Source organism: Leptonotus elevatus, chromosome 8, assembly GCF_054856555.1.
Source record: "Leptonotus elevatus isolate MCC_2025b chromosome 8, RoL_Lele_1.0, whole genome shotgun sequence".
Classification (NCBI taxonomy): Eukaryota; Metazoa; Chordata; class Actinopteri; order Syngnathiformes; family Syngnathidae; genus Leptonotus; species Leptonotus elevatus.
This window is the reverse complement of record NC_141246.1, coordinates 5,934,775-5,961,366: the sequence shown is the minus strand read 5'-3', so window position 1 is coordinate 5,961,366 and position 26,592 is coordinate 5,934,775. Positions and strand designations below refer to the sequence as shown.

At 39.4% G+C, this 26,592-nt stretch overlaps 1 protein-coding gene across 1 annotated transcript in view; it reads left to right on the top strand.

Moving 5' to 3' along the window:
• Nucleotides 1–26,592, top strand: part of cntln (centlein, centrosomal protein) — a 114,574-nt gene that overhangs the window by 23,844 nt on the left and 64,138 nt on the right. The window contains exons 9-12 of the mRNA XM_086083030.1: nt 2,130–2,231; nt 6,021–6,140; nt 13,029–13,150; nt 19,628–19,744. Coding sequence (XP_085939156.1) covers nt 2,130–2,231; nt 6,021–6,140; nt 13,029–13,150; nt 19,628–19,744 — 461 coding nt within the window. The remainder of the gene's footprint in view (nt 1–2,129; nt 2,232–6,020; nt 6,141–13,028; nt 13,151–19,627; nt 19,745–26,592) is intronic.

Genomic DNA, 26,592 nt, shown 5'->3' with positions numbered 1-26,592 from the left:
GGCAACAATGGAGATTGAACCTACCGAGTCGAATACAATCTACATGTTCCTTGTAACTTTAAAACAATTTATTCCCATAGGTCAAGGAATTAATTTAAGTGAATTTATTTGATTCAAGCACAGACTGTTGCATCATAAAACTTTGTTTCATTAATGTAATGTATTAAAGAGGAAGTAAAAAAAAACATTTACAATAATATGTTCTATGTGCCCCCACTAGTCTAAACACAGTATTCTGATTAATAGTGTGTTTTTAGAATATGAATTAAGCAGCAAAATCCACCCATTTTTAAGACATCTTACAGGGCAGCCATTGTACGACTTGCTGTTAACTGAAAATTACATCACGGTTGCTCAGGGCTCAGGTAACGACTAATCATGGGTTACCTGTTTTTTTTAATTTGTTATATTTCTTACGTTATGAGTGGGACCAGAAAAGTGTTTGCATATGGAAACTGCCTAGTGGCATTTTGGAGTTATTGCACTGTTTAAAAACCACATCAAAAAAACAGCTAAATTGCTCTGTAGCCTCGGCTGCTGCTGCTGCTGCTGCTGCAGCAAAAAAAAAAAAAAAAAAAAGCCTGTCCGTCCTCTTGACTGTGTGAAAGTGATAAATAATTGTAGCAGATACGCCAGTATGGCCAGTGTCCATTAAATTAGGCCCCAGATAATTTGGCCAAGCCCCCCTTTGACAGGGCAATTTAATAAAATATGAACAAACTCTTGCTCACTAATAATTTATCATCCACCTCGCCTCCCGGTTTGCTTAAAGTTGATTACCCCAGCAGTTAATAGGGTCGCGCCCAGATGCCAAATTTCTGATAATGCAATCACAACCTCGTTGGAGGGAAGGAAAAAGGTGATGACATCGTTTTCTGCTCAAAAGTAAGACAGAGTTGCTAGGGCCTCTCTTATTCAGGAGGCTCGGATTTGATGAGTTAAGTGTCGGCAGCAGCAGGTGTGGCTGTTTTTTCTCCCCTATTTTACACCATCTTGTCACAAGGTTTTAGCAAAGGTGTAAAGATGTCGGCAAATGTCAAGTTTAAAGAGTCACACTTTTTTTTTTAATAACATTTTTTGATTTTTTTCTCATAGCTAATCTGGTTAAAGGTTCTAATTTAAAGTTGATATTAGTTTGTTTTAATGAGATGACCTAAGAAAGCTTCAGTGTTTTAAAAATTGGTATCACTTAATTTGAATAGGATTTAATTACAGGACATGCAAGATGTGTTTTTGCCTCTCAGCCAAAAGACAGTTATGATTTTGCTATTGGAACCTTAGCTTTAATAGTACAAACTGCGCAAACAACTGCAGGATGCCTGATAGATGCCGTTTGTTTACCTCTGTGTTTTTGTAATAGGATCACTTTTTTTTTTTTTACATCCAATTTTGTCTTCGAGTATTTTGATTTGGCAAAGTGGTCTACTCATAATATACAAGTAAATAACACTATTGATTAATTACGTTGTTTAGATGCAACTAGTCCGGCACATTTGCTTGCCACAAAATAATAACAATCATACATCTATATAACTGTAAGAATTAGCATTTCTATCATCATTAGCATGATGTCACTCAGAGAGCTGTTTGGCCAAATTGTTCCATCCTGAGGTCTGTGTGGCTCTTTTTTTCTTTTTCTTTTTTCTTTTGCAGTATCTTTTAGCTTGCCCGGACCGTTGGCTGTGTAAGCAAAATGTTCATCTCACTTTGGTTCTTTTTCATTGAGATTAGGATGAACGCGAAAGCTTGTGACCTTTTCAAACATGGGCTTTCAAACACGGGCCTTCCCCAAATGAGTTGGTCCTAACTTTGCTTGAGGTTGCGGTTTTATACTCCCCATTCTCCACTTTGCTGCAGCAGTCTGTTTTCTTATTGTTTTTTTTTTTATCCTTTGTTGTTGTTTCCTTGTTTCCTCTCCTTTTCAGGCCAGATATAAATTTAATTAAATCAAAGTTATTATTATTATTATTAATTAATTAATTGGTTTGGTCATACTGTTTTGAAGTGGAAAACTGACTGTACCAAACAGTACTGCTTTTACGTGATTCGCCTCTTCTTGTTACTGTTCAATGGTAAGCCACTTACTTCCTCATAAACACACTCCTGCTTACCCCTTACTTTACTTCCAGGCACCGATGTCTGAGCAGACGGCCGCCGCATCTCAGAGGCTTCATTGTGAGCATTCAGAGGAGAAGACGCTTCACTACATCTCTCCTGTCAGGGGGCAGCAGGTGGGTCGACATCTACACAAATTTCTCTTTTAGCCAGTTAGAGCGGCGCGTGTGCGAGGAGCTTACGTGCCCGCACTTCCCGAAAATTACCTCGCTCGCGTCAGATCAAAGCCACAGAAGTGACACGAAAGCAGTGGTGTGTTGAGAGCCATGTGATTCATTAGACCCTTCCTCTGCCAACCTTTTTGTCCTGAAAACACACACACGCACACGCACACCTCCTTCTGTGATCGGGCCCGGCGTGTGCTGCTGGTTTCACGCATGCCTTGGGCCCAGGCACTGGCTGATTTACCGCTTCAGCGGGACATTATGAACACCAAGACAAGCTTTTGATCTTCTCGCGATTCATACTCTTTAAGTTTGGCAGGTTTCTAGATGGCCTCACTCGCACAACTAAAGCTGGCCTGAAGAGACGTTGTTTGATTTCTACCACTGTCCTCATTAAAGCTTCAGCGGGAGGTCCTCTGTTCTTCTTCTTTATACATGTAATGCAATTATTTTGCACGAAATACTTTAATAGTATTGATGCCATCCAACGTGCTTTCCTCAGTGCTTGTTTGCCTCAGGACACACTCGCACATTGTAGAACATTGTTGTTTACACCTAATTATCATTAAGTTGCTGATTTATATCCTGTCTGCTTTAACATAACTGGTACTGCAATCAAATGTTGATAATGTATTTTTAAACTGAATAATGTCGTGGATGTTGACTAATCTATAAATTTAAATCAATGCCACAAGCCTTATGATTTCTGCTTTCTTGCTTGACTTGATGTGCTTTCTTGAATGCTACATGTACGTTGTTGTTTTACAAACAAAAAGACTATCAAACTGAAAAGGTTACATTTTACCCAGAAACCGATAAACAGTATTGCCAATTTTTCCGGGAGGAAAAAAAATACCTGTAAAATAAATGTAAAACTGTGACAAATGCTCATAACATGGTATAAAATTGTTAAATTTTTATCAAAAAGTTGTAAGTTGTTAGTTGGTAATCATGTTTTTTCTTCACAGACCACTTGGCTTAAACCAAGGTTGTTTTAGTTAACAAAAAATAATGAAAAATACTAAAATTCAAACTAAAACTAAGCATTTTTTTAAAGAACTTAAACTAATAAAAACTAACAGAACCACCCAGAAAACTAATTAAAACTAACTAAACTAAATGTTGGTTTAAACATACTAAAACTGTGTGTATCTTTGTCTGCAGTAGTGTTTGTGTACAACATTTGTGTTGTCCGTGCAACTTGAACAAAGTTAAGCTTTGAGTGCTCCAGATGCACACGAGACTTGCCTCTGAAATCGTAAATAAGCCCATTGATAACCGTGACCTCTCTCCCTGAGAGATGTGGAGGAAAGGTGAAGGGAGGCGAGAAGATGTCTGTGAAATGTTTCTTCTCAGGGCCCCCACAACAGCCAGTTTTTTTTATACACACTCAGAATAGTGGCTTTTTTTAAATGGTGTTTTGACAACTTGCTCTCCTCAGCATCCTCTGTGTGTGTTGTACTTCCATGTTTGTAGAGACATTAGCAGGTGCAATGCGCCGGGTCAGGTCGTGGCTGCCAACCCAGCTCCACAACTGATGTAGACCATGGCGCGGCATCTGTGCTTTCTTATCTTCTTCTCCTCTCCAGAATGCCTTGGCCCTTTTTCTGTGCCGAAAATATCTGGACAAGACATAAAATCTTCAGAAAATCAAAATTTGTTGTAGTATAGCATTGGCAGAACTAGACCGATATTTTTTTTCCCCCTGGGTCGATACCATTACCATGATTATTAGTCGTCAAGGAGGCCGATAACCAATATATATATATATATATATATATATAAAGCAAACTCCAACACTTCATTTAAATGCCTTTTCTTAAAGGTATTTCCTTTTTACTTCACGACACTAGACATCTTTGTTTTAAAATTCGGACAAAAAATGTCTTGTTAAATGCAAACTTCAACCAATAATGCCTGAAAGTTTTCTACAGTAAATCAATGTTTCCAAGATTTTAATACAACTGGAATGTTAAACTTGCATTTATCGTTGCTTTAAGTCAGTGCTTCCCAAATACAAGGGCGGGTGATTTTCGCCGTAGTAGAATAAAATGTAATTGCACATCCACTACAGTAGGTGGCAGTGGCACTGTCATTGTCAGAGAGTGCAAAAGGAGTAATTGCTCCTCTGCAGAGGTCTACTTATAAAAAATTTATGGACAAATTATAAGAGTTCTCAGGCTCAGCAGCCTCTCAGAGAGTTAACTGAAAATTACAACAACAAAAAAGTTCCTAGAGGTTAACCCAGTTGAAAATGATCTCTAATCAACATTCAGATAAAAAAAAAAAAAGGCCAATGCTGATATACGCCAAAATGCCGAATATTGGTGCCAATTACCTTATCATTGGTACCGTACACGGCACCTTGCCCTTTCTGGTATACATAACAAACATTCTATGTATGTCGCTATTATGATAACTATACAGAGATGCAGCAACTCCCTTCTCAGAAACAGCTTCTGAACATTCAATTTATCGACTATTCAGTTAAGATGCCTGTTACAAGTGCTGGCCCTTAAACTTTTTTCCACCCTGAAAACTGTGACTTTAACTATCAGTGCTTATTATGCTTCTAGAAATTTAGCATGATAGCACACATTGAGATTGTTTTCATTTTAACTTCATCATTGGCCTTTTCTGGTTGAACTGGGATTCCCCTTCTGGCCATTCGGTTTCGCCCCGTGACATCCACGCAGGAGTCGGGCCAACTGGCACGCCTCGCATCAAGAATATGCAGATCAACCTGCTAATTAGTTGTGCGCAACCATTAAGGCTGAGTTAAAGCACACATGTTTAGCACCCGAGCAGACGCCACGGCGGAATGAAGCGCACCGGGTCACCGGAGTCGGCCGTAGCCGTCGCGTGTATTCCCACACACGTACGCCTCCGGAGTGTGTTTGAATACGCAAGTAAAGATGAACAACTGCAGTGTTTGGTTTAGAAACAGCCATCAGAACTGGAATTAATGATCTGCCATCTTATCTAACACTCTTCCTCTTTGCACTTCACACCCACTCCAGCTCAAGGACTGCTGTGCGTTTAGGCGCCCTGCATTTTTTAGCCCGCCATCTGGTCAGGCCTCCTGGGCTCCACAGGGCGCCTCCCATCGTCTCCTATTCATATTCCACTAGCATATTGTTCCCACTGCTTTTTTTCCACTGCGCTTCTTTATTTATTTTTATATTAGAGGGGAGGCTGGCGAGCACAATGCACCCCACCTCCACCACCACCAGCGCTTCCCAACCCCGCTCCCCGCTAATCGGTTGTCCTATCAAGTGTAACCTGGAGGCCCCTAGTAGAGCAATTAGAGCGACCTCCCTGCCCACCTCTTGTAATGAAGCCCAGCACATTCTGGAATCTATAGCCCCTTTAGTCTTCCCTAATGGGACATCATTATTGTCAAAGAAACAATGTAAATGGAAATGAACATACTCATTAGCCAGTCGCAGAGAGAAACCTATGCCGTTCTTTCACACACGAGCTGAACTTTCTCCCTTCAGCTTATGCAGCCTGCTGCCCCAGCATGCTTTTATTCCTCTGGTAGCCTGTTTGTTTTCGTGAGCATCTGTGTGTGCCAAAGTCAGCAAGGCGTGTTTTTTGTCAAGGTGAGAAGGGAGTGGGATTATTCACCCCTTTTTTTCAGTTGGCATTCACTCAGTATCTACAGTACAGATGTTAATTGTTGCATTGTTGCGAGATTATACTCTCATTTTAGCGGATCTCTCGTTTTACGTCTCCCAGGATACACCTGTGCAGCGATCCCGCTCTCTGTCCCCAGCTGGCAGTGCAGAGATTCATCATGGAGGAAGAAGAGGAGCACAACAAAGAATTCGAGACCTTGAGGACTTGCTCCAATCAAAGGTAAAATAGCTCGTGTAGATGAAAACGTATAACGACATTTTGTGTACAGTGAAAGAAGTAGAAGATGGCTGACAGGTTGTTCAATTAGAAACAAAAACATTTTTTAAATAGAAAATAAGCCTAAAGAGTTGCACAAAAAAAGTGTGTTGTCAGGAAATATTTTTCCCCTGCTGTTCGAAAAAAAAGAAGAAAAAGTGCAATTGCGCATCCACTACAGTAGGTGGCAGTGGTGCTCTCATTCTGTGTGCAAGCCTAATTCGTTTCTCTGCAGGGGTATACTTTTATTAAATTATTTTATTTTATTATTTTATTTTATAGACAAATGATACTATTTATAGTCATAGAGTTGGGGGACGCAATATATATTCTTCTGGCTTGGGGATGACCGACCTACAGTACATAAAAATATCTGCCTTGGCTTCTGCATACAATATGGCTGAAGATTTATCAAAGGGGACATGTTATGAAAGATCACTTTTTAATTGTTTGCATCCAACTACTTGGGTATTCGGAGTGCCTACTCACCCATTAACTCATTTGCTCCCAAAAACGTATAAATACATTCTATTTTAAATTGTACCATGCTCCCAAAGACGTATTTATTTATATTTTTTTTTATGCTAGAGCAGAGATACAGACTCTGAACTGAAGAGAACGCTTGGAACAATGGTAGTTATTACAAAAACGGCCAGCGGGCGGCAGCAGAGTATAAGAGATCAACCAGGGCCATATTGCAAAAAGCTCTTTTCCCCACTGTTTTAAACAGATTTGTGAATAATGATTAAACTTAGCTATATTCTAATGCTAATTGCTGCAAAACGGAAACAGATAGAAATCTTTTTTTTCCCTGATGAAAGAAGAGACTTTAATCTTTCTTTTGGTAGGTTCCATGTTTTTTATAGCAATAGAACACAATATTCTGTGGTCAAAATCCAATAAAACACCCGGGCGCAAAGGAGTTGCAGTGAAAATGGCTGGGAGTGAATGAGTTAAGTGTCAATTTACTAACCAAGTCTTCTGTTAACTGCTTTTTCTTGAAAATGGGGGCTGTACATGGTGAAAACATTCCAGTAACTTTGGGTGAATGCTATTCATTTGCAGTCTGGACACGGAGGGATGAACCTCTCCTTGTCTGGAGGGAGCCGCTGAGTCTCCAGTAATCACTAGAGTGGTTAGAAAAGTCGCTATATAGCAGAAAAGTCAAAGGCAACCAGTTTGCTATGTAAAAGTTTAATTACATTTAGTTACATAATACCATGCGCCAGCAAAACTATTCAAGATGGCAATAAGTGAGAATAATAGATGCCAAAAATGTGGCACTGCTGATGGAACTCTGATGTTTAATCTACAAAATAAAATAAAAAAAACTTTGACTTGGTGTAAGAAAAAAGCCATCCCACTCACACCAGTTATGTAAACTACATAGCCATGGCATTGTATATTATAAAGAAAGCAGAATCTACTGAAACTCAGAAGCAAAGTATCACAGACGCAGTAGAAGCAGTAAAGCTAGAGAAGATATTTTTGGGGTTGCAAAATAATAATATGTAGTATGTTGAAACACAGGCTTGAGGTAAGCATTTTAAAGGTGTATGATTTTTATAGAACAGCATAGGGTTTAGATATGGAATGTTTAGTAGGACAGAATGTTAATATTTTGTTTGTTTATCCTCTGTTCAGGCTTACTGTATATGTTGTACAGCAATTATAAATGAAGAAACAAAAAATATATAGCTGCAAAATCGCTAGGTTGGTTGCACAAAAATATTTGCATGAGAAGAATTGATTAATGAAAAAAGAAAAATATGCACAGCAATGTCAGCCTACCAGGCTCAAGCAGTAATAACTCTGCCTTTGAAGTTTTAATGTACAGTGTATCACTTTTTACTTTGTTAAACGCTACACTCACAACATGCACCACCAAAGAGTATTTGTTTGATATATTTTAGTTTTAAGTGCAGTGTGTAGCTTCTTTGAACACTTGTATGACTTTTTAAGAATGTGAAAATGTTACTCAAACCAGTGTCTGTGTAGTTGATGATAGCTTTGTGATAACCACAATTTACATTTTTAAAATTGGAAGTCAACCTGTGTCCAAGACATACTAGCATTTTGGTACCTCCCAATGAAGACGTGTCATTGACTATTGGCAGTAAGTGACTTTGACTTCTGTAAAGTACATTGCCATATAACGGGGTCCAATGCAAAACCTCAGACGGAGACTCTTGCCTATGTGGCCGGTGGCTCACTTACCGCATGTTTGATTACAGCTATCACTTGCTGGAAGGTGCGAATCTCCGCAGCTCTGTAACTGTCACCGTCTCAAAAGGTTCAATTGCAATTCCTCCGTGACCTTCTCTAACAAAAGTGTTGTCGACACACATACACTCGGAGTGTGTGTAGGCAATGAAGCAGCAGGAGGGAAAGACTATCCTGGTCAAAAGTGAAAACCGTCTATGCTCCTTGAACAAATCAGCTTTATTGGTCCTTTCACCTCCACTTTTTCTCTGCTCTGTTCTTCATCCTCACTGCTTACTTTTTCTATACTAGTTAAAATCTTAACTTTACAGTTCTAATTAGGGGTGCACCGATCAAAATTTTCTGGCCAATCGCAGATTCACGATCTTTTAAAAAGTCTGACCTGCTGATCCAGATTTTTTTTTCCCATAACAAGCAGCATACACCTTCAGTGTTCCAGTTTTGTTTTAGTGGAAAACATTGAACAATAGTTGTGAAATAATACAAACGGGTTGTTTTAACTGCACATAAAGTAGTTCTCCCAAATTAAAATGAAAAGCTAATTTGTCATCTCAGCAGAAGAGGACAGTGGTTGACTCTTTCAGATCTCTGAGGAGGGATATAAGATCGGTAGAAAAGATCGGTTTATTTTTAAGGGATCTTCCGATCACCGATCCACCAAAATTAAGGAAATCGGGGACGATAAATCGGCTGGCCGATCGATCGGTGCACCAATTCTAATAGGGTGGCTTTGAATCCTGAAAAACTTTTCAGTAGTCATTTAGTGCTGTTTTATCACAGTTTTGTCCTCCTTCGAGGTGCATTGTAGTGACTGAAATTATGTTTAGATTCCAAGTTAATGGTTCCAAAGCAATTATAAATATATTGTACAGTGGAACCTTTGAGGTAAATTCCACAACCCTGAAGTTGAACAATTTTTAATTCAAGCAACATTTTCTATAGCTTTTTTTCTTGTTCATCCATTTTGGCCTTATACCACTGTCTGCTGTAGACTGAAACGCCACAAGACCAAACACAAAATCAGGTGAGCTGTGACATTCGCAACGCGAGCCCGATGGCTGTTTGAATTCAGTTTTAGTCGGCAGCAGAAGTCGATATAAGATATATATACTGTACATTACGAGAGATTTTTCTCTTTTTTTAACACCTGATAAAAACTTCATTGCAAAGTTACTAAAAGGGGATTAGAAAATTTTATTTTTTAATTGCTTGTGTACAAAAGTTGGGTCTCTGGATCCCTGGTCACCTATGAAGTGTGAAATTAAACAAGAATGTAAAGCTTACTATATCTGAAAATGTGTCTGAAAGTGAGCCATTCTGAAAATTGTCCTCACAATAGGTTTTTACATAACACCATCCCCAAACCGAGTTTGTCCATCCTCAATCAACCCCGTGAAAATTTGCCCTACTTCAATTGTGTTCAACCTTTGAGGTTCCACTCAACATTGATCAAAGCCTGACACATTTTCCTTAATAAAACACCCAAGAATGAATTTTACATCGATGGGGCATAATTTCAATCGTTTTAGTTAACCTAAGACATACCCTGAAGCGGTTCTCCGCTTCACCTCTCTTTATCCTTTCCGTCTTTTGGCTTGACCGGCGAGCAAGTGATTAAGCAGAGGTCATCTCCCTTTAGAACACAATCCCAAGAACATATTAGACATCATTTTCTTGTCAGATCTGAAGTGTCTGACTTAATATCACTGGCAGGCACCAAGGCGGACACTGATGCTCGGCTTGGATTCAGACGACACGCATGACTGTCTTAGTTAATGGTGCCATTTACGTATCTACCGCTTGAGGAGCGTTTCGTGAAGGAATGCGCAGGGGGGGGGGGGCTGACAACTCCAATGTGGGACTGTCAGACTGACTGAATTTATTAGTGGTTTGAGTGCATATGGGAAGAGGCTACATGTATAAATGTACTTGTTGGTTTGGTTGGATTTGGACTCCTCAATAAAGTTAAACATGTCCAAATTTCTTCAAGATGAGATCTGAAACAATGTATTGTATGTATTGTGTAGCATGTATAATTAATCCCAAACTTTTTAGATTTACAGTCATTTCTGGAATATAAACCGCTAATTTTCACTTGCATTCGACCCCGCGGCTAATACAAAGATGCGGCTTATCCATCAGATCACAAGGGGGTGCACTGTAAAGGAAACGCAAGAGTGTCACTCAGAGCAAAACAAACCAAGCGAGCCCAAATATAGTAGGAGAGCCAGAACAATAGCGAGACATTTTGCACCCTCATTATGGAAAAGAAAGTAGCGGTACCACCAGTGCGGTAACATTAAAACACCTGCGGCTTACAGTCGGGTGCTGCTTTTATGCGCAACAAACTCAAATATTGCCCAAATTTAGCTAGCGCGGCTTATAGTCAGGTGCGCCTTATAGTCCAGAAATTGCTGTAATATATGTATGCCAGCCAGCACATTTGTAGGGTTCCTGCCACCCTTTTCAAAGTTGCTTAGTGCCAGTGAAAGTGATACAGACCCTTTCAGGCGATGGCAAAGGTACCATTTAATTAGCTATAAATCAATGTTTCATCAGAAGATTTATGGAAATAGTTTTTGAAGGTTGAAAAGTTCGTTACAAAAAAAAAGATCTAAAAAAAACAGCTTTAACCCAGTTTTATTCATTGTTGTTTTAATTTAAAGCACAACCTTAGCTGTCCTCACCACTTTCCTTCCTCACTGACATAAATCCCTCAAAATATGTGCTGGTTTAATTACAAGTGTTTGAAAAAACAATTAAATAGCAGTGCTGCATCCATTTCCTGTTGAGATAAACAAAAACAAAAAAGTCTGCACACCCCAGGTTTTTCTGACTAGTTCTCCCGCCATTAATGCGACATATAACCTGTATAACTCAATTAGAGGGAAAAAAAAAAAGATGGGGGGGAAAACATTTGTTTGCCGAAGTGTGCACTGTGCACACCTTAAAACCTTATTTATGGGGTTGTAGCTGTGTTCAGAATTCACCAGTCACATTAAAACTTGTTTAATGGGAGTCAGCAAACACCTGCTACAATTTAAAGAACCACTGATTAATCCCAAACACAAGTTCAGCTGTTCTATCGTGGTTTTGCTGTCATTGAAAACACTTTCCAATGATTTTCTGTCTTCTTTTTTTTTAACCACAAAAACTTGGCATTCGGACCAGGTTGTTTAGACTTTTGGTATTCGTTGTAGAAAAGCATCCGGCATCGGGGTCCGCCGTTTGAGGCCCTCTGGCCTAGATCTCCTGTTAAGCAATGTGCCCTCCATCAAATTGCCGTAAAATGACCTTGCCTCTAGCGTCTTGCACTCTAGCACACATCTTCTAAAGTTGCTCTTTCCGACACAGTGCCTTTCAAATTGGGATCGCCTGGCTGTGCCGTTGACATGTTGACCTTCACAACAAACGGCAGCGGGCAGGAAAACTAACAACAATCCTCATTGTTTTCACTTTCAAGCAAACAGTGGCTTGTTGCTGTGTAATTATTTTTCAGCTTGAGAACGTCCACCACATGGGCTGCGTATTGATCTGTGGGCAAGGGGCTGTGGCCTGATAACCGAGTCGGGCCGCCCATGGGAAGTACTATAAGAAGCCTGGGAATCCATGATGTGGCTAATGCCCTGCCACTTGTTCCATCCTCCTGTGCGTCATCCCCCCCCACCTTGGTCACCGCACCGCCAGTTAGTAGCACTGCCCCGACCCTGGACCCTTTCATTAGCGCTTTGTTTTTGAGAGGTTGTGGGCTGCTTGAAGGGGCAGAGGATGTCTTGCAGATGTCCTCTGTGAATAATCCACGCTAGGGAAAATCCATACTTGTCATTGGCAGTCTCTGTTTGCGCGTGTGTGTGTGTGCACTTGCTGTCCGGTGCATGTTTGTGTGGGCTCTCTCTGTTCTCTTTGTCCTTGTTAATAATAACAGGGCTGAGGGCTCGCATTTCCCTCTCTGCAGGGCAGCCGTGTCATATCAGCAGTAAACAAGCTCCTTCCCTTCAGAAAGACAACTCTCCCAAGCCCTGGCCACTCGAGCAGAAACCTACCCACCCCTCGCCCCCGTGCACCCCTCAAACCCACCACCCTCACACCCTCTTCCTTTCACTTTCCCTTTTGCTGCACTCGCTTGCTTCTCCTTCTAATTTCTCTGTTTTCACCAGACGCTGGTCTCTCCTTTCACTCGTAGCCCCCAGTTCGTCCTGTCCGCCGAAAGTGTTTTCTCGCTCGCCCTCACTGTTAAGGTCAGAGCGATGGGGAGGAGGCGGGAAGGGCCTCTCCTGACAAGAAAAATCCATATGTTGTCTTCTCTTACTCCTCCTTTTTAAATCAGGAGTCCGATCTTGCTGTGTTTTAATAGCTGTCAACCGTAGTGCTAACAACGCAACCTACTGTGCGCTCACCAAGTTTTAAGTACTGGGACATCGCCGAAGTCCATCACTGTGGTCCTGGTTGACGTTCAAGTTGGTCTGATTTAAAAACAAAAAATGGTTCAAAAACATTTAATTCATATACCTTGAAGGTTAATTTCCACCCAGTTCCACGGTGCTGACACAAGTTCTCAATTCAATCTCTCGACATGGAATTGATGACAAACAAAGCTTTAACTTTTCATTAAATGTGTGTTTCTTACAGACTGAGGAGAACGAAGAATTGAGAAAGGCTCACAATCAAAGACGTGAACGACTTCTTTTAGTACAGAAGAACTACAAGGCAGTCAAAGAGCAGCTAAAAGCGGTGGAGAAAGCGAATGACACGTGCGTACCTTTTTAATTTTTTTTATCTTTCATATATTAAATTACGCATGTCATGACAATCCTTTGTACAGGACCTTGACTATGCTGTACACTGACATAGCAAACAAAGTTCGCACTAAAGCAGGGGTGTCGAACATATGACCGGCAAAAGGGTTTAATCAGCCCGCGAAACGATTTTGTAAAGTAAAAAAAAAAAAATTATAATGTCGCACCAATTAATCAGCCGGCCACAATCAAAACATATAAATTCGTAATTTCACAAACAGTCCTCAGATGAGCAATGCAACTTGTACACGAAATCATCCTGAATGTAATTATTTTACACACAACTTAGTTACGGTTTGTAAACTGACATAAACGTGTTAAATACGACATAAATTCAATTATTGCCACTGGTAACACAAATACATATGACAAGGATTAATGTCCTTATAACTTTATTAACTGCGCCACACAATGCATTGTGGGAACAATATATATGCAAAACAGGTCGATTTAACACGTCCGGAACTCATCAGTTCCATTTGCATTTGTGTATTTTTTGGAACAATATGATTACAGTTGAGCTCCGTAATTTAGGGCTGGCCCACAAATAGCGAAAATCTGCGTATAATTGACTGTAATTATTTTTAAGTTACCATTATTACATTATTTTACCGATCCGGCCCACTTGGTAATATATTTTCCTCCATGCGGCCCCTGAGCTATTATGAGTTTGACACCCCTACACTAGAGGGTGACAAAGGAGTGGAATTTCATTCCAATCATTTCAAAACCTTTTCCAACATTAAAGTTGGGAAAAGCCTACTAGAACAGCTGAACTTTATTTGGTGTTAATCAGAGATGCTTTAAATGGTGGAAAGTGTGTGCTCACTCCCATTTAACATGAGTTTGAACATGATTGGTTAATACTGAACATAGCCACATACCCAGTTATGTCAGGGTGTGCACACTTGTGCAACTACATTATCTCAGTTTATTTTGACTTCCCCTCTGAAATATTTAATACATTTTTATATAGAGTTTTACACTATAGGTCACATTAATGGTGGAAAATGTTTTGGAATGATTTCACTTTCGTAAATTCTCTTGTAAAGCGTCTTTGAGTGTCTAGAAAAGCGTTATATAAATCCGATGCATTATTATTATTATTATTGTTATTAATATTATTATTTATTTATTTATGTATTATTTTAGAGTTTAGGATTTGAGACAAGGTGTGCATAAATTCCTACCTCTCCCTTAGAAAAGCTTGCCAATTTGAAGCCAACTCAATTTGAGGCGTTTTGTGCCAAGTGCGTACTCCGCCGTCTCTCCTACCTCGCCGTTCATTAGCATGTGAGAGCCAGAGGCTGGAGGTGTCTACTCCTGCAGGGTGCAAGGTGCGGAGGAAAGAGAGAAGGCCACTTCCTGCTAACTTCAACAGGAAACCACAGGAATCTTTTTTTTAACAAAGTGTCAAAATATCATTAATAAGTGGGTATTGTTATCCCCGTTCATTCACTAAGGCTGTTTAAAAATGCATGTACGAGTGCACATGGGTGGCGGCTGAATGGGAGCTTAAGTGCGGGCCCCCGTCAGCTGTTTTCTCTCCGGGTTAATTAAAGAAAACAGCGGTGCAACGTGAGCCCGTGAGAAAGTGCGGCAAGCGTGCTGAGCGCCCTGGCTCACGTCAGCTCAGCGCGGTGAGAACAAAAGGCACCGCTTGGGCCACACGTTTTTCAGAAGGCCATTATGTAATTGCATCACGGTTAAAAAAAGGCAAACTATTGAAATGTGGACGTAACCTGGTCTTATACTACACAATTATTGAAGTGCTATTTTTAAATGTCAACTCAGGTGTGTTTCAGTCATTGCTGTTCCAGTTGAGACACTTACACTGAGTGAAAATGACATTTTATGTTGCTTGGGAATGCTAAAGCTAAAAATAATGCTAACAACATAAGATCAAGCTTGTTTATCCACTGCCTACGGAAGCCCAGTGATGGAAAATTACTCAACATTTGAACTACAAAAGTCAAAAATTTATCTTTGCAGTTTCCAATCATTCCTTGTTTGCACTTACTTTATATACATCTGACTCAAAAATATGCTTGAATCCTTTACACAATCAGAATTTTTCGGTCGATAAAATGATGAGCGTAAAAAACCCAAAATCGATTACCAATTCGATCAGAAGATGGAGCAATATATCTATTTAAACAACATTTGTATGTACTCTATGACAATTGAATTTAAATGCATGGGGCGGGGGGGGGGGGTAGACATTGAATATAACATATAATGTTAATGCCGATCAATGACGTACTTGAAACTATTTCAATTTACACATCTTATGCCCAGATTGAAGATAATTTGCTTTGTCACATTAAAGTAGGCCTAGGTGACTCAAATGTTATTCATCAGTGATTTTTCTTTTCTTCTTTTCTTTTCTGTTCCTAACGGCTTCCATAATTTAATGCTGGCTGTAAGTATAGAGGAGCTACTTAACAAAAGCAAGAGTCAGCATTGCCACCTTAGCATTTTGGTCGCTATATTTAGCGACTTTTCAAAACACACTAGTAACTATTTTTCAGAAAAAGTATGAAAAACAGACTCATTTTCATTGTTTTCATGAAGTCAGTCTAAGTCAGGGATGCGCAAACTCGGTCCTCGAGGGCCGGAGTCCTGCAGGTTTTGGAGGTTTCCTCTTCCAACACAAGCTGATTCCAATAAACAGGATCGATATCAGGCTTATGCAGAGCTTGCTGATGAGCTGATCATATACCAGCTGTGTTGGAGAAGGGAAACATCTATAAACGTGCGTTACTCCGGCCCTCGAGGACGGAATTTGCCCACCCCTGGTCTAAGTGAACATTGAGACACGGTGCCCGTTTATATGTTGCAAAAGAGGTGATTTATCAACATGTAGGAAACTTTTGACCGAACCATCTTGTAATCAAAACAAAGTTGATGATAACGTCAAACTTTAGCTCATCACTGTGAACGTTGTTGTAAAAATACGAAATAGTCAAGTTTTCAAGTGATCCATTCATGTTGCTGGGTGACATCCATCACCAATGAGAGAACCAGTCCGGCCCAACATTGAAGAACCAGCCAATCATAAAGCAGGCATGAAATTTGTTGTCTCATTAGCATGCAGACATTGTGCAGCCCATCAGTCCCGGTGAAGCCTCCCTGCCATTCAACATTACCGACATATTTTTACAAAACGGCATGGTCGAGAGCAGGGAAAAGCCTACTTCCTGTTTATATTAGAGATGGGAAAAAGTTTTTTAATCATACTGGGTGTGATGGGTGGGGGCGCAAATAAAATTAAAGGTTATTAAAGCATCCGTACTCTGATCAAAGCTGCGCCCATAAACAGATTCCCCCTGAATCAGAGCAATTAGCCATAGCGGCGTGGAAAAGTTCTCTTCGTTTCCCCCTGCTTAATAATGGAAACTCGGATACCGTAGGGGGGAAGCACTGAGGCCTGAAGACGATAGCTCTCTCATGGCTCAGTGTTCAACAGCTTTTAGGAGCACTATAAACAAATTAAAATGTATAAAGCTTTACTGTGACTTAATAAAGCATCTTGCGTTTCTTTAGAACACCCCTAAACCTCACATGGAGGGAATTGAAATCACTGTTCGGGTAGTAGAAGCCAAATTCACTGTGACTATAGAATGAGATTATTTGCTAAGTGGGGCCATACATGACACGCACTAAATTAAAAGTTCACAGGATCCTAATTACGTATGCTAACGGGCAAATTACCTGTATTAAATGAAAACGTTCACCATCCCACAGTAGCCGCCAAGGGTCCTATTTAACCTAGCATTAGCATAGCATGGCAGCATTTACATGTCCAATAATGATTGATGTCCACCATCTCTGTAACGGTCTTGACTTTAAGTGGAATCTTAAACATCCACTATGCTGGAAGTACTTCACAATTGGAAATAACAACAATGGAAATAATCAATTGCAGGGTCAAATTGTCACCATCATAATAATCACTTTACATGCCTGCATATATGTGTGGAGACTGGGGTCAAGTTGTATTTTACAATTTTTTAAATGTGCACAATTTCACAAGTTACTTCACGTTAAAGATTAGATAGCTCTTATTATGAAAAGAAAAATGCACTGAGCTGTCACCAACGTCTTAGAAATGCAATAATGCCATCAAGTGGCAGAAAAATGACATCAACACAAATCAATATCACACTCGTTTTTTACAGTACAGTAATCAATAACTAAAAGATAGTCATATTTCTATTAGTTTAACATTTATTTCCACTTTTATGTTAACAAGAGTATGAAAAATATTGTACATTTAGAACAGAGGTAAAATTTGCGATTAATCATGAGTTAACTAGTGAAGTCATGCGATTAATTACGATTACAATTTTAATTGCCTGACACCCCTACTTTTTATCAATTTGAATATTGTAGCTTACAGCTAATGTGAACCCTGAATTCCCCATCTCAAGACATGATCTCTTGTTGCAACTTGACCCTTCTTTTGAAATAATGTTTCAAAAAGCTAAACACATGCTGAGAGTCCTTTTGACTTTTCCCGAGCTTGACCTCTTGTGACAAATGCTGAAGTCTTGCATGACAATTCAAATTTGGAGGCCCAAGTGTCCACTTTCAGCACTTGTACGGCATCGATTAGGTGGGAATGGGAAAGCCGAGTGCGCGTGTTTGTGGTCGGAGAGTTGCTTGCGAGGGCACAAAAATCCTGTTCTCCTTTCCAATCTGCAAATTTCTCCCTAAAAGCCATTTTAGTTTGCAAATGAAAGGCTAATTGGAATTGAATACTTCGGGCAAAGACTGATTGGGGAACCGCGTGTGTTTGTTTGTGTGTGTGTGTGTCAGTTCAGCGTTTGAGCCAGCTACTGAAGACAAAACACAAAATGTCATTAAGTATTTATAAGTGAGGTGTACATTTCAAAACCCTTGTTTGCATGTGTGCACGAAAGCCATTATTTACATTTTCGAGGTGCACAGGGAATGCGTTGCTGTGCGTCCGCGCAAGGCAGCGCCCTGGGCTTTAACAAATACATAGATGGCTACATGATTTGCCACTCAAATGTGAAAGTCAAGGCTGCTCATTTGTATACGGCTAAATCGGGCAGGATAACGAAAACAGAGTGCGACGAAGGGCCTCGTTACCACCTTGCGAATTGGCCGACGGCGGCAAGGTAATGTGCAATACCGGCCATTATCCCCATAGTGTAATACTCGCTTTTCATATGTATATCTCTGTATTCCATAAGCCTTGCACTATGTATAATACAACAAATTAACTGAGACACTTTGCCATTACACCTACAGGAAGTAAAAAGTAGACGATATGGCACTCCCCCTCTTTTAATAACTGTATAATGGCCTCTGCTCTTCTGGGAAGACTTTATACACGATTTTGTCCAAAGTTTAAAAGGACCCCGGACTGTAATGACAAGTACAAGTACGTACAAATAAAGTTTCTACAAAATGTATTAAACTGGAAATGATTTTTGAAAAATGAATCTCATAGATGTTAATAACAACTGAATAAATCATATGGAGCAAACTTGTCATTACAGTCGGGGTTCCTTTTAATGCAATCCATTCCACAATGGTGGATAACGCCCAAATTGTTTTCATTTCAAAACAAAGGACTAATGTCACTGTACAGGCACTATTTTAAGGAAGATTCAAATTCATAACATTCCCCTATGTGAGCAATGTATCAACAGTTGTAAACTTAATCCTTAAAAGCGCTGACATCTTGTGTATTACACTCATTAACTCATTCAAACTCAAAAACGTATAAAAACGTTTTTTAATACTTTGTCCTTCACCCCCCACAACGTATTTACATGTTTTTTTGTTTGTTTATTTATGCAAGAGCATACAGAATGCTTTGGTGCAGCCTCTGACATAAAGAGGTGGCTTAATGCAATGGTAGATATTTAAAAAATTAAATAAAAAAGGCCAGCAGGTGGCATCAGAGTATAAGAGATCAGCCAGGGCCATGTTGCAACAAGCTCTTTTTGCCAGTGTTTTTACCAGGTTTGTGAATAATGATGAAATGTAGCTATATTCTAATGCTAATTGCTGCAAAACGGAAACAGATACAAATATCCTTTCGTTTAGTAGGTTCAATGTTTTTATAGCAATAGAACACAATATTCTGTGGGCCTTGCAAAATCAGTCAAAATCCAGTAAAACAGCCGGGAGCGAAGGGAGTTGCTTCGGTGAAAATGGCTGGGAGTGAATGAATGTGTTAATGGCTGGAACTGTTTCTGAAAAAAATGGGTTGGACTCCAAATGAGATCTATAGCTATTGGGCCATCATTTTTTAATGTTCCACTGTAATTAATCCCATTGGTCTTCATTGGAATTAAATAAATTGCGGCATATGCAGCACTTTATTTCCAGGCAGGAACTCAGGGGGGTATCCCATAATTGATTGATTACTTGAAAAGTGTCTATCTACTTCAGGCCACATGGAAGGATGCCGCGCGCCGAGCCCTGGCAGTTAAGACAAGAGAACAGCGATGCCGTGTGGAACGAACTTGCCTACTTCAAAAACCTCACCCGGAAACTCACTCTTGAAAAGTAAGTCACTTTCTAAGTACTTGACACACTTTTCTGTCTTATCTGCACCACCGTGAGGATACTGACACATTTCTTATATATATATATATTTATTTTTTTAATTCACTGTGACCTTGCCAACTTCACAGCATCCCCTCAGTCCGTTACATCATTACCCAACAGCGGGGGTCAGAGTAAAATCATTAGACTCTCCTCATTTGTTAAATTGGCCACCCAAATATTCACACATGAAAGCGCAGCGGATACAAATGGCGTGGTCTCACCAAGAGTGTTTTCACACCTATAGTTTTCTTTATCCGCTACGAATCAGTTGATGAACCTTGGAAAATTGTGAATGTGATTTTCTTTTTGAACAATAAAAAATGCCATCCAAACCCAAATGCCTTGCAACAAACCACCAGATTGATCTTCAGCTCGATACAGCCATTGGGTCCAATTTCAACATTTTTCTTCTCTTTCGACCGCAGATGGTAATATCACATGGCTCTAAAATATTACCCTTAATGGGTTTTTTTGCATATTTTTTTATTAATTTTTTGGGTAGGGTTTATACCCAAATACTTACCTAATCATGACTTTAGTACTGCGTTATCTTCTGTTAGTTGTTATGACAACACGTTCCGGCATGCGTTCATTTGGGTTACATTTCCATTTTCCGCTGTATGAACAGAACTCAGCCATAAATACAAAGAGGAGATCGTTTGAAAATGCTTGTCTATTATAATTTTTTTGCAATTATTTCAAGATTCTCATTTTGTACAGTAAACCATTTTGTGAGATTATAAAGTGTGCCATGCAAAATTATTTCACTTCTTTAATATAATGAAGTGTTTTTGCTTATCCATCTATGCCCAATAATGTATAGTAACAGGCAGAGCAATTCCACTAGGCCAGTGTCAAACGTACGGCAAATACCGAAAATCTGTGTATAACTGAGGCTAATTGTTTTTAAGTTATATACAATGATTTTACCTGTGTGGCCCACATGTTATTATATTTTCATCCATATGGTCCTTGAGCTTATATGAGTTTGACACTCCTACACTAGGTAAATGCAGTTAGTTTTTCTATCCACCTGAAATTCGTCAAACAATATGGTTTTCACCAGTTAACTCATTTCTTCCCAAAAACGTATACAAAAGTTATAAATATTGCCATGGTCCCAAAAACGTATGTATACGTTTAAAAAAAAAAGAAAAAAAGTCTAGAGTATACAGAAGGCTTTGATGCAGCCTCTGACCTGAAGAGGTCGCTTAAAGCAGTTACAGTCATTACAAAATAATCTTTCTCTCTAATCTTGCTTTTGGTAGATTCCATGTTTTATAGCAATGGAACACAATATTCTGTGGGCTTTGCAAAATCAGTCAAAATCCAATAAAACAGCCGGGAGCAAAGGGGGTTGCTTCAGTTAAAATGGCTGGAAATGAATGAGTTAAGTATATCAGTTCACTTAAACAGACCCTTATTTCACACTAAATGAATTTGTGTGTAAATTGAGATGAGATTATTATTATTTCGGACAGTGAATACAAGATTTTTGTTGTTTTTGGGCAATGAGATCTTTGTAATGTAAAATATGTGCCTTGTCAGGGGGACGCGGTTGCACTATGCTTTCTGTCCGTCTTCCGAAAATGGTAAATAAAATATGCTTCCTGCTCTTGTCTTCATAAACATTTGAAATTCACTTAACTACCATTCTCCTCTTTTCGGTTTTCTTCCTTCCTTTCGTGTGTCTGTTTTTGTCTTGTTTGATCTCGAGAAGCCCTTGTAAGTGCAGCACTACCGGTGACCCTTCGTGACGCTCCACACAAAGCTTGGCCTAAAGCCATCGTCTTGGCTCCTCCCGTCTCCCCCGGCCTTCACCTTTCCTCACCTCCTCCATCCTCTCTCCTGCGCCTCTGCGCTTTCTTTCCTCTTCACTTTTCCGCCTCGTCTTTCCCGGTTGGCTCCCCCTGGCCCTCCGCGATGCCGCAGTGTAGGTTGAGGCCAGAATTGTGGTACCCCCTCACGCTTCCCCTCTGCTCACCCCCCTGCCCTGTCCTCCTAATCCCAGCTGAGCTCATTATGATATAGCCCGGCTGCCTCTCTCCAAGCCTGAGCTGTCTGAGTTAATTACAGGCTAGTAGCCCTAGTGCCGCTGATGCTGCCTGTTAAGGGATGTCCGTCCGTCCGCCAGCCTGCCTGCCTGGAACTGAGCAGTTCACTGGATGGTCTGGAGAAAACGGGGGTCAGTGCTTGGAGGGGGCAAACCTGCTACATGCAGGGACCTTGAAACTGACCTGCGAGGGGAAACCACGAGGGATGACGAGTGCTCGGCCTCTTTTCCTGACGGTGTAACTTGCCTGTCCTTAGGGCTTAGTGTTGATCCCCTTCATGTGCCCCTGGCCAGCTACACTTTACTTTTCACATCACAGCCTCTCACAGGTCAGCCCAGTTACAACGTCAGGTTACATTTGATCACCAGGAGCTTCTGGTTAGTGGGATGAGACTTTTAATTGTGGTCAAAGTGCACGGTGTCTTGTGTTGGTCATGTCCAAGTACAGTCGGTCCTCAGTGCTGATGTATCTTCCTGATCTGAAAGTAATCACCAAGGACGGGTTTTGATGGACGTTCATGATCAAGATGTTAAGATGAAACAAAACAAAAACTATCATTGTTATTGTTTTAATTAGGGGTGTCAAAATGAGTGCATTAATTTAATGTTCCTTTAACGCCACAATTTTTTTTAACACGCGATTAATGACCTCCACTTACTTGGAAAAGCCTGTAATAGCGGAATTCCAGTGCACGTCAAAATTTAGCAGTAATAAATTTAATAATAATGCATAGATGTGCGGAGACTGTGGTCAAGTTGTATTTTACAATTTTAAAAATGTGCACAATTTTCCAAGTTGCTTCATGTTGAGGATTAGATAGCTCTTAATATGAAAAGAAAAATGCTGTCACCAACGTCTTACAAATGCAGTTATGCTATCTAGTGGCAGAAAAATGACCTCAACATAGATCAATATCACACTAATTTTTTACAGTACAGTATATCTTTTTAATTTTAACTCGATTTTATGAATTATTGTGAAATTATTGTATCAGTGACTAAAAGATGCAGCCCTATTTCTATTAGTTAAGCATTTGTTTCCACTTTTATGTTAACAAAAGTATGAAAACTTGGGGGGGTTATTGTACATTTAGAACAGATGTAAAATTTGCGATTAATCATGAGTTAACTAGTGAATCATGCAATTAATTACGATTAAAAACTTTAATCGCCTAACACCCCTAATAAATAATGTTACAATTATTTGACATGTCATAAAAGTACATGAGCAATAATAAAAAAAGGTGACAATAGAAAAATATTTTATTGTACATTTAGAACAGATTAATCACAAGTTAACTATTGAAGTCATGCAATTAACTAATATTTGAAAAAAAATTAATTGCCTGACACCCCTCGTTTTAATGTATCTCTGCGGCCTGGTACTAAATGGCCTGGGTCACGGCCTAGCGTCTGAAATCTACCAGACTACAACACGATCCTACTTGGGTACGAATTTGGGTTCTGTCACTGCCATAAGAACAGAGTAAAATTATTAAACACATCTGTCTTTGCAAAAGCAGATCCATCATAAAGCACAAACAGCCCAATTTCCAGGAAGTATAACTCGTGGGGCAAGTCGTCACAGCTTGCTCCTCCGTTGACCGTGTGATGATGATTACGCTTGTGAAGGTTACGCTGTACAAGTGTCGGGTAATAATCTACTAATGGCTAATTACCCCCCGCTAGTTGAGAATTTAGGACCAAATGAAGACCCATTTAAAAGCTTTAAATGCCAGTGGTGTTCATCAGTCCATTCGTCTTTTCGTTTTCGTAGCCTTCTTTGTCATGGTACTACGCGCAGATGCTCCGGATCACCTCTTCCGCAAACAACGCTTGTAAAACACCTTCCAGAGGTCCAAAATGACTCTTTGGCTCTGTGAGTACAGCTGGGTTAAGTCCTGCACAGTGGGTCCCTCGCAGTGCTAAGTGAAGGTTAGCTCCTCCTGTAATATTTGCACTGCAATTCAAGGTTGGGTGAGGAGGTGAAAAGTGTGCTTTAATTGACTTTGAGTCTGACCAGCGACTAAATTATGATGCGTTTCGACCTCAGGAACTTTTCCCCGCAGCGAGGACCATTGTGTGTTTGGACTGTTTCAATGTAATTGATCTACCACTAAAAGATTTATTTCTCAGCGGATAGTACTAGCGAGTTCTTAAGAGTTCTTAAGCCTGGTACACACATGCAGACTCAGACTTTTAATATATTATTCCATTTTAAAACTGTGATAATCCCAACACTTCTCTTCTTTCTTATAATATAGTGTACTCGAAACTGAGTCTTGATTAACTTTCAGGAATCGTCAATTGTCATTCTGTTGTTTGCTTTTGTTACCAAGAATTTGTTAAATGACACAAAAAATGACTCTTAACTCTTGTGCTCCCCAAAACATATAAATATGTTCTATTTGAAATAAAGTGTCCCAAAGACATATTTATATATATATATATATATATATATATATTTTTTTTTTTTTTTTTTTTTTTTTTGCTAGAGCATAAAGAAAAGGCTTTGATGCAGCCTCTGAACTGCAGAGAACCTGTGAAGAAATTGTAGTAATTATAAAAACGGCCAACAGGTGGCAGCAGAGTAAAATAAATCAACCAGGGCCATGTTGAAAAAAGTTAATTTACCCACAGTTCTAAACAGATTTGTGAATAATGATGAAACTTAGCTATATTCTAATGTTAATTGCTGCAAAACGGAAACAAGATAGAAATATACTTCTTTTTTTTCTGAAGAAAGAAGTCTTTTGATAGGTTCCATGTTTTTATAACAATAGAACAGAATATTCTGCGGGCCATGCAAAATCAGTCAAAATCCAGTAAAAAGCCGGGATCGAATGGGGTTGCTTCAGTGAAAATGGCTGGGACTGAATGAGTTCATAGTATTTTCTAGTGTTCTAAAAATGTATCTTAATAAAAATCATTTGGTTGTTATATTTTTGCTTGTAGTAGTCGATCAATGAAATTTAGTCACACTCATCATCCCTATTGTTCTCAACATCTACATTTCTGATTAGGGGTGTGAATTGGCTATTACCTGGCGATTCGATCCATATCATGATTCATAAATCACGACTCGATTCGATACCGATTAATCCCGATACAAATCTATAAATTGATCATTGCGATATTTTTTTTTTACTAAATTTTTTTAGAAAATACTCATCAGTAAACCTGTACATGTACACTGTAAGATTTGTATGAAAATGTATTTATTTATCTGAAACTTCAAGCTTATAACTGAGCCACTGTATTTAACAAACAATCTGTTGCAATCTGTTTCATGTTTGAACAACATTGAAATTAAATATTAAGACTTAATGTCCATTAATATAACATTCTTTCATTCTTAACGTGTAAACCCTAACTCTAAGTAAGACGTTTTGTTGAATATTTCCATAAAAAAATTGATGTTTAAACATCGATTCGAGAATTACGTAATATTGCAATATATTGCCAAATCGATTTTTCACCAAACATCTGTCAGCACACATCAGTGTGCCTTAACATTTCTATACTAATATTGGTAAATGGCATTGGCCAGTTATTTGCTAGTACTCGCCGATACCGTGGCCAGCGTTTTAATGCAGTATCCTTCCGATATTGGTATCATTAACGGCACAACACTATTGTTAAATTAGAGTCACAAATTACAACTATCATCACTGGTGTCGTCACTCAAGAGACTAGCTTGCCGCTGACTAACATATTTATTTTACGAGAAACGCATCTACGTTCATACTTGTATCATGCCCTCATCCTGAAAGACTGTTTTTTTAATTGTATCATTTTAACATGAGATTTTTTTTTTTACATACTTGTTTGACAGTTCAGAATGTCATAACATACCGTGCATTAAAGTGGAAAAATGTTTGATTTCAACATGATCCATTAACAACTTAGGGGCAGAAGGCCATTTTTTGTCAAATTACACAACAATCGTTTCTACTTATTTTATTTATTTTTTCATTGAGATGTCCTCATGGTTGACTGGTAAGAAAAGAAAGTAAGAGACAGTGTGGTCTTGAAAAACCCGCAGTGGGATCCTTTTATCTGCCTCATTATGCGCTTTTCTCCACTCGGTGTCCGTGCTTGTTAATTGTTGTAAAAGGTTTGTTGGTAAAAAGAGGCAGGGATTATTTAGGCCTCATAAGTAGAGTAAACACATGCAGTGCGCCCTCAGACTTAAGATGCTGCACTCAGACAACATCAAAGCATAAATTAGCCAGCGTTTACTGGCGGGAAAAAAAGCCTTTGAGATCATTTGCACTGCAGCAGCAGCAGCAGCAGCAACAGCAGCAGCGTGAGATCCTTTACACGGTGACCATTACAGACGTGAACCTCCCCAGTGAGCGACGTTGACTCTAATTAAGTTTAATAAAGTTTACCACCATGTTCCTCATATTTCTGCCCGTTTCATCTTGATTTGCTAAAAGGTAATACAAGTAATGAGTGTCTTTTGCCCCCCGCCCCCCGGACCCCAGGCAGAGTTGGAGGAGGGACAGATTTTGCTCACACAAACAGAATGTTTTATGCATGTTTTTAAATCAGACTACTAAGGATTTTGCCCTTCATTAATTATTTGGGAAATTAATTATATATTTTGGGGAGGGGGGAGGGGGGGGCTTTGCACTTTGTAATTATACTGCATGTGCATGCGTCAGTGTTGCCATCCGGTTTTAGCGTCTCAAAGCAAAAATAAATTACAACATAAATAATGCACTTATTTCAATGAAATCACATTCAG